The sequence below is a fragment of the Zingiber officinale genome, chromosome 6A (assembly GCF_018446385.1).
Source record: "Zingiber officinale cultivar Zhangliang chromosome 6A, Zo_v1.1, whole genome shotgun sequence".
Classification (NCBI taxonomy): domain Eukaryota; kingdom Viridiplantae; phylum Streptophyta; class Magnoliopsida; order Zingiberales; family Zingiberaceae; genus Zingiber; species Zingiber officinale.
In genome coordinates this window covers 71,458,844-71,467,408 of record NC_055997.1, presented here as the reverse complement: position 1 = coordinate 71,467,408, position 8,565 = coordinate 71,458,844, and the positions used below count along the sequence as shown (strand labels likewise).

The window sequence follows — 8,565 nt, the reverse complement described above, 5'->3', positions numbered from 1 at the left end:
GTTGCGGATTGATCTTGGGTCCAGCAGCCATAATTTCCAGCAAACATTCTTGCTGTGAGAAGTGAAAGGTAAGGTTCTTGTCTAACGTTGTGGATTTAGGTTTTTGCTGTGGAGAAATTAATCGATGACCAATTAAGGTTGATCAATAATTAGGGTTTTCCTAATTAAATTAGGTATATTGGTGATTATTAATTAGGGTTCGTTAATTAACCGTTGGATTGGTTTTAGGTAGAATGAGATTTATGGTTTAGGGGTTTTCCCCTAAAATTTGTTCTTAAAGATTTTATTTGGCTATTCGTTTAATTTGTAGCTAAATAAAATATGTCTCTGTTGGTATCACAGGACCTTGATGCGAGACGAGTATCTCGACGTCGTGTTCGGACCGGATTGGACCTTTCTATTTTCGGAGGCGGGTACTTTTGACTTATTGTCTTTGATATGCTTAGTAATGAAAATAATATGTTGCATTAATGGTGTTTCCTATTTGTTTCGGTTAATCACTGCCCAATACATGTTACCTGTTTGATTGATTGTTTGATTGCATCTCGTATTGATCTGGTACCCGATCTATCATGCTCGTGGGTAGTGATATAACCATGTTTCACATGTTCAGGACCTAGGTTTGATACCTTATTGATCAGTATATCTTGATATGATCTATTCATTATGGTGCCCATTATTATATGTCCAGAGGTTGGTTTAGTATATTACCATGCTTAGTGACATGCACCATTTGTAAGATCGCATGCTGTGCGATAGATTGCTCCATTATTGTCGAGCACATTGCTAGTTTCATCACTGTTCGATGCTCCGTTGTGACGCTCATGGGTAGCGAGATACAGCGTGGTAGCACGTCAGTTTGACTCCGTTGATCCGCTCAGGGGTAGTGTGACGCAGCGTGTAGCACGTTAGAGATTCCTCCCCGTCATAGCGTACCGGGAGATGAGAGCATTGCTCTCCCCCATTTATGATTTGGGGTAGGAGTATGTATGTACTCCGACAGCATCCCGTCCACTCGATCACTCATCAGGAGTAGTGTTGCAGAGTGCACGGTCGTCACAGCCCTACCCACGTGGTCCCACTTTTGTTGTGAGTTGGCTGACTGGCGTCAGGGGTGACCATGACATTGGCATCATATGCATGATGCATTATTTGTATGTGATTGTGTTTGCTGCATTTATATGCTGCATATTGTTTGGATACCTATGTTTGACATGCATACAGGTCTTCTATACCTTTCGGACTGTTTGTCCTTATACCGGGTCCTGGTTAGTACAGATTCTCTCCTGTCTTCTTCGGTTTGCATTTACCTTTATTTTTATCAGGAGACTGTACGCATGATTAGTGCTAGGTGTTATTTCTTTACTTTGCATATCAATTGTACCTGCTGAGTGTTGGACTCACCCCGCCTCCATTGTTGTTATTTTCAGGTTGATGCTGTAAGGAGAGAGTTCCAGTTGCTAGTCCCCTGCAGACCACCAGCTGTAGTTGTCTTTTGGTTTTGTTTTGTTTCTTATTTGACTATGTTTGGACTTAGTCTTGTGTTGGTTTTACTTATGGATTTTGTATGGATTCTTATCGTTGATAGTTTTGGTATGATTTGGTTTTATTCTACTACATGCCTGCCTAGACGGCAGAAGAGGTGAGTTCGTCGGATTTGAGCATTACGAGTGTAGTGGAGTAGGGTGTATTTGAGTCAGAGTACTATTTTTTTTGTTTACTATTATTAACTGCATGGTTGTGACAGCCAGAGGCTGATTAAATTATATTAACTGCGTGGTGTTTGCTTTTATTTATTGTTATGATTCCAGCCGCCTGTGGCTGAGGTATATGTGTGATGTAGAAGTTTCAGATTGTCCGCCGTACAGGGGAGATGTTGCCGAAATTTCTTCGGACAGGGACTCCTCCGGGGCGTGACAATACAACTACTTCGTAATAAAATTACATTGTACCTGAGAATCTGAAGGTTTGAGTACTTGAATTCTAATTTTGAAATATATTAGCCAAAATACCACGAATATGCTGTATATCTTGTATGTCCAAAAATATACTAAAAGGTGACTGTTTGATCACTGTTATGTGTCGGTCATGTAAAATCACAGATTCATGATGCCTTCCTTTCTTTGTGGATGCTTGAAAAAAACTTTTAAAATGACCTAAGACACTGTTCCGATGCAGTTTCTGTCCAACATCCATTGAACCCTATATTTTAAAAATTTAAAAAATTTTAAATCATACTCATTGAGCTTTTCAAAATCAGAGAGTTTAAGATTAATAGAGTTTCGAAAGGTGATACCTTTACAGATAATTGAAGTGGAGAGGACGATACCTCGGATCCCCTTCTTTGCGCTATTATGAAAGAAGATTATTGACGAAAACTCTAAAATCCTACACCTGAGCCTCGTGAACACTAGAATTTTAGGTCTAAATGCTAGATCCCGCTTGATCAAGGTACGAAGACATTACGTAGGGTTTCACTAGGGGGACGATTTCGCCACAATATTGGAGCTGCAATCAGAGAGTTACGAAGAACACCCAGGTATGTACGAGTTGACAGACGGAGGGAGAAAAATGTTCGCACGATTATTTTTAAATCAAAATAATTCAAAATGTGGTTTGGATGCTTGGAAAATCACAATGAAGGAGGGGAGGTTGGCTGGAGGGTTAAAATAGGAATTCCAGATGACTTAACTGCGCCCTTTGGTAAATACAGAGCTATGATAAACCTTTTGGAAAATACAATATTCAAGGTACGTCTTTTGGTAAATTGACGTTCTTAAAATGGCTGGGAATAGCACATGGTACACACTCCATTCCTCAAACTTCACCATCATGGATGCTCACGACCTCAATTTTAACTACGGGCTTCCTACCTACATAGTTATACCAACCAGCAAAGATCGCCCCACTTTTCCCCAACAGAAAGCATCGTTGTCTTTAAGGAGTAGATCGTAGTAGAGCTTCGTTTTCCCATTCACCCTTTCTTTATTGTCATCAGTCACTATTTCCGTATTCCACTTTATTAACTCCTCCCCAACTCCATTCGCATCCTGAGTGGTGCTACTATTGTTTTTTGTCTGTTTAGTTTCCCTTTGTCTTCTAGCCTATTCCATCATTACTTCTACCCTCAACAAGTGACAGTGGCCTATTTCATTTTCACACCCATCTTAAGATGTCTTTGTTTGACAGGATTCCAGCTCAATACGAGTGGAGAGATAAATACTTCTTCATTCGACTTATGACTTCTTTGCCTTGTCCCACAACCTGGCAACAACATCTTTTCCCTATTCCTGATTTGGGCAATATCCGCACGAATTCGGTCTTTCGCAAGGCTTTGGAGAGGCTGAGAAGCCTAAAGTTCAGCTTACTCAAGCTGACCATAGAAGGTTTGTTAGACATTTTTGGGCTTACCCCGGTTGACCTTGGGCTAAGCGCCACATTTGATAAGAAATCTTTATCTCTTCCTTAGTTATTTGCAAAATCTTTTCTTATAATATTTAGTTATTTTTACCGCGGAAGCTATTACCCCGACATTCCTTTTCAAGAATACTTGACTAAAGAAAAATGTTTTAAACCAATAAAGGAGGCCCTACTAAAGGATTGCGAGACCGGACAAGCTTCATCCTCTGTAGGCTATCTTCCTCCCGTAGATCCTCCTAAAGAAACCTCCTCATCTGATTCTTCTAATTTGGATGCTCCCCTCGTATTCAAGCACTATAACAAAAATGTACAAAGATAATGATTTTTAAATAAATCATTATAAATTTGATAAAAAATAATAATTTTTGACAAAATTATTATCTTTAATGCAATAGTTACTCCAAAAGATAACGATGTGATACTACCTGTTGTCTTTAAACAGTTTGTAATTTTTCGCGCAAATTTCCTCCCCGCGCATAAAATTTTAGCATCCCTATTTTATCACGATCCCACGCCGCGCTCTTTCAATGTTTTTTTTTGTTAACCTAAACTTCCCCTCTTCATAGCTTCTCCTTTCCTCTCCGCAGTGCATCACAATCTTCTTCTTCTATCCAGCAAGATGTCGAATCCAACTTGGGATTTCTTTTTCTGTCAGTGGCAATGAAACAACAGAGCAGAGCTTGCCAGTTTTTATTTAAACAAATCTCATTTCACTCACCTCCAACGTTCAAGAGATATGGCGGAGGTGGAGAAGGAGGCCACTTGGGTGGCAACGACTCAAGCAGATCTGGAGGGGGCGTTCTTGCTGCTCCATCGAATTATGGAGTGGGAGGAGGATGTGGTCGGAGCAGCGGCTGGGAAGACAGCGGGTTCGAGTGGGAGTTGCACAAGGAAAACGTACGACCCTTGAAGTGCGACCGCAACACGAAACTCCTCAACAGAGCTCTCAAAGTCCAGGTTGATCGTGACCTAAAGGCTCCCTCCTCCAAACTAGCAGGTATTTTTCTCTGTCTTCAAGGTTTTTTTTCCTTTCAGATCCCCTCTTTTGAAAGATTCACCGTCATTTTCTTTTTGGTTCTATACGAATCAGGAGGATGATCGAGGCGATTGATGAGTACCAAGGAGAGGATTCCCTTCGGCCATGGATCGAGTAAGAATCTTTGTAATAGGGCAAAGTCATTCAATCTTCTACTCATCCTATGCCATGCTGCAGGAGTCTAAGAACAAGTTTAAGAAGGCTAATGGGATTTACAATCTTGGATTAGCTAGGTGAGGGATCTCTATTTATCTGCTGCTGGAATGAGTTACACAAGATTATGAAGTGGTTTGTTGATTCCTAGTTTGCCAACTACCTGTTCTGCTTGTTTGTTTGGCCACAACTAGTGTCTTGTTTGGTATTCTTTGGAGCTAAGATCCACATATAAAGCTTTGATCTTTTTCCTGTTGGCATAATTATAAATTCATCTGACCTCTGTGGAGTCTTCTTTAGATTAGGTTATTTATACTGATGTAGCAAGACTTCACTTGTTTTATATTTAAATGCAAAGAATTACAATCATTTATCTATATGTACTATCAATCTTCTGATTAGTGTCGTTCCTCTTATCATAGGAAGGCAAAACCAATCGAGAAGTTGGAAGCTACATACAGGGCATTCCTTGTGTGTTCTACAAAGAGGCGCAACAAGGAAGTAAGTTTTAATGAATTTGATCGATTGTGTTGAATCTATGTTCATTCGCTCCGTGTTTAAATTTATAGGAAGAGTTGCTAGAAAAAACCTTGCTACTTCAAAGCTTTGGGACTGTTTTAACAGTAGTGGACTCGAGTAAGCAGTACAACTCATTATTATTTTCATGCCACATAAAAAAGGTTAATCTTTTGTTATTTACCAGGAAGACAAGCTGTATAAAATCCAAGCTCATCTAAAAGGATGATCCCTAGCTCTACAGAAGTGAGCGAACTGATTAGATTTTAATCCAAGATTACAATGTTTCTTTGTGTAAAAGAGGATTCAAGCGCACTCTAAATTGATCTACTGTTGCATTGATGCGTTCCTATGTCTGTTTTGCAGGATCAATAATAATCGACCCCTCTCTGTCTGTTTTGCAGGATCAATAATAATCGACCTCTCTCTGTGTACCAAGATGAAAATTCCAATACAAATGATTAACACTCAAATATGAAAAAAAAAGAGAAATCTTGGAATTCCCTAGGAAGTTGATTTGATCGAACAAAAAAATACCTCAATGCCCACCACATAAACATCATATAAGGTTGGAAATTTGCCTTCAAAGATACCCTCGCTTACTCCATAACTGCTACTTTGAACAATGAACATCATTTTGTTTCATTCATCAGGTTCCACAAAAAGGACAACGAACAAGTTCAACAGCACCAACTCCATTGATTGAGGTATATGTTGATGAAGAATATGCAGAGTGTATCCACAGCAACTTCAATTTTTTTTTATTCATGCTTTTCAGACAAAGTGATATATTACCTATTGCACACACAACTATTCACATTAGCTAACCCAAATTACTGTTTGACAATGAATCTTCCCTCTTATTTTGCATGAGATAGGAGACTTGTCCAAGATGAGCGATTGTGAGAAATGATGGCTATTCTAGGTAGTAGCATAGTTGGGGATAAACATAAAACATCTTTTTTTAAGTGTCTTCTGGCATATATTAAGAGCTATGAATGAATTGATTCAGGAGGGAAAAAAAACTGTAAAATGACCACTATTTAATGAGACTCTTGTTTGGTTGTAGTGCACTAGAATTGTTAACAGAGTCGAATGGCTGAAAAATCAATGTGGCTAATATCAAATAAGCTCCTTTCTAATCATTGTTTGAATCATTTAAAATTCATCGTTACTTCCATATCGGTCACATATTCCATATGGTTTCTTGTATTTTTATGGGATATGATACTTTTTGGCACATATGTAGTCTTAAACTGAACCACAAAAATCAATGTTGATAGAATTGAATCTTGATGTTTATTTTTCCTAGGAAGCAAATTGAAAGTGGTGCAAGTATAGTTACAGAAACCTGCTATGTGCGGCATGGTGGTGTACATGGATGGAGCCTTATGCGTAAATTCACAAGTAGGAGAGCCAATGTACTTGCATAGACACTTCTATGGCCAGGTGTATCCGATCTGACTGGTTCTTTTAGGTAATTCGTATTTGTACATATAATTATGCTTTTCTTCATTCTGGTTGGCCTCTGAAGCAAGCAGCTGCTACATAAGTTCATGCATAAATCTTAGTGTAACATATTTTGCAGACTTTATGAGAGGAGTGCTTTCGAAGATGCCATAAATTCATGCGTGAGTAAAAGATATGTTCTTCAGATGGAGATTATCGTCAGAGCTAGCAAGAAGGGCTATCACATTAAACAGGCAAAATAATATATTTATCTTTAGCATTGCAGTGAACTATTAAGATTTTTGGTGTTTTTGTGTTTCGTTTGTGCATGTTAAAATTTGCTTGAAAGCTATTAAGATAATGTTTTTGTGTTTCATTTGCACTGAACTATTAAGAGCGATACTTGAAGTATCATGTACAAGAATTTGAGAAAGTTCTGGCTGAGAAATTTCTTGCATGCTCTATTGCCGCCAAGAGACAAATCAATTCATCTGCAACAATTTTGGATGTACAAGGAGTGGTATTCTTCTCTCAACAGCAACCTATAAAGTTTGGCTTTAGTCATTTCTTTAAGGTCAATGTTATGCGTTCATGATCAAAATTATTTTATTGGATGCAGGGGTTGAAGAATTTTAGCAAGACAGCCAGAGATCTCTTGCTCAATATACAGAAAATAAATGGTGATTATTATCCTGAGGTACCTTTGTTTAATATGCTTTCCATTTTTCTTTTTCTGTGCGTTATTTTGTCACTATTTTGTTTTCACAGACACTACATCAAATGTTTATTGTTCGTCGGTGTAGTCTCTTGTTTAATCAGTTGGGCCGTTGGCCTTCCCAAGCGCGTCGTTAGTCCCGTCGTCCGTTTTCAAATTGCATGTTGCCTCTTAGAATTACCCTTGCATTTGATCCTTGTACAAGTTTAGTAGCTTGTTTATTTTCTTATAGCCCATCTACTCAAACCTCTTGAAGTTACTCATCCCTGTTGTCGTCTGCCATGCTCTTGGCCACGTCACTAGTAACGTGTCCTTTGCTGCGGTTGCAGTCTTATTCACTCACACAATCAAAGGTAACCCTTGAACTTTGGCTTTTTGAAGTTTTTGAGTTTCAAGAATTGTTCAATGCTTGTAAATTGTACTATGATATTTTAACTATTTCCATGCTAGCTTTGGAGCCCTTCTTTAATGCTGCGGCTTCCTAATTCATCCTTGGACAGTAGATACCACTGACTCTCTGGTTATCTCTAGCTCCAGTTGTGATTGGTAGCTTACTACTCTTGTGTAATAGAAATGCTGCTAAAGATCTTTATGCACTTATATTGGAATTTAAATTGTTATATAAAAAATATTAATGAAAGGAGTTGATATAGATTTATAATTCCTTTTGGACAGTGCAACTGTATTTTCGTTTCCTATTCCTTCTGGACAGTGCAACTGGTCATGCTATTTCTGCAGCTTATTACCATGCTTCATAGTTAGTCTGATTCTATCCTCAATCTCCCTATTAGAATGCTCCCCAATCTATTGCTCATGCTTGCTCTGCACTGAAGTATATCTTGTTGGCCATCTCAGCACATGTGGACGATGTGCTAGCAAAATATAAGGTTTGACTTTCTGATAGAGGATTGATTCACAGATTAAGCACAGCTTTTTAATTTGAGTTTCTAGTTATATTAATGATTCTTCTGGCATCTGAGGGATGTTATACCACTACCGTTCGGTAACATACTTCTATCTTATTTTTTTTTGGTATTTTTATTATTTCTTCTGGTTTATTATAACTCGTATGCACCTAATATAACATAGAGTTTACCATTAAAAACTAAACTGATTCTTGTTGAACTGGCTAAGCTATTTAGAGCATTAGTGGCTTGTGATTCATTCATGGGGATGTAAGATGGAAGTTTGTACTGGGATTCTTCATTGAAGAGTTTGATAAATGCGGAACTTTGCTTGTGCATGTTATTTACCATATAGGAGACATTATAAGTAC

At 38.3% G+C, this 8,565-nt stretch overlaps 1 protein-coding gene and 1 long non-coding RNA gene across 2 annotated transcripts; both read left to right on the top strand.

Annotated features, from left to right (window-relative positions):
• The first annotated feature begins 4,076 nt into the window (after nucleotides 1-4,076).
• LOC121994059 lies at nucleotides 4,077-4,563 on the top strand. Its single transcript, XM_042548235.1, has 2 exons — nucleotides 4,077-4,417; nucleotides 4,511-4,563. The coding sequence occupies exons 1-2, from the start codon at nucleotides 4,081-4,083 to the stop codon at nucleotides 4,516-4,518; spliced, it is 345 nt and encodes a 114-aa protein (XP_042404169.1). The 5' UTR covers nucleotides 4,077-4,080; the 3' UTR covers nucleotides 4,519-4,563.
• A 2,447-nt stretch (nucleotides 4,564-7,010) lies between these two features.
• On the top strand, nucleotides 7,011-8,351 carry LOC121994058. The gene is made up of 4 exons (XR_006115565.1): nucleotides 7,011-7,094; nucleotides 7,194-7,271; nucleotides 7,522-7,642; nucleotides 7,740-8,351. It is a non-coding gene; the product is annotated as an uncharacterized LOC121994058 (long non-coding RNA).
• Nucleotides 8,352-8,565: the final 214 nt, after the last annotated feature.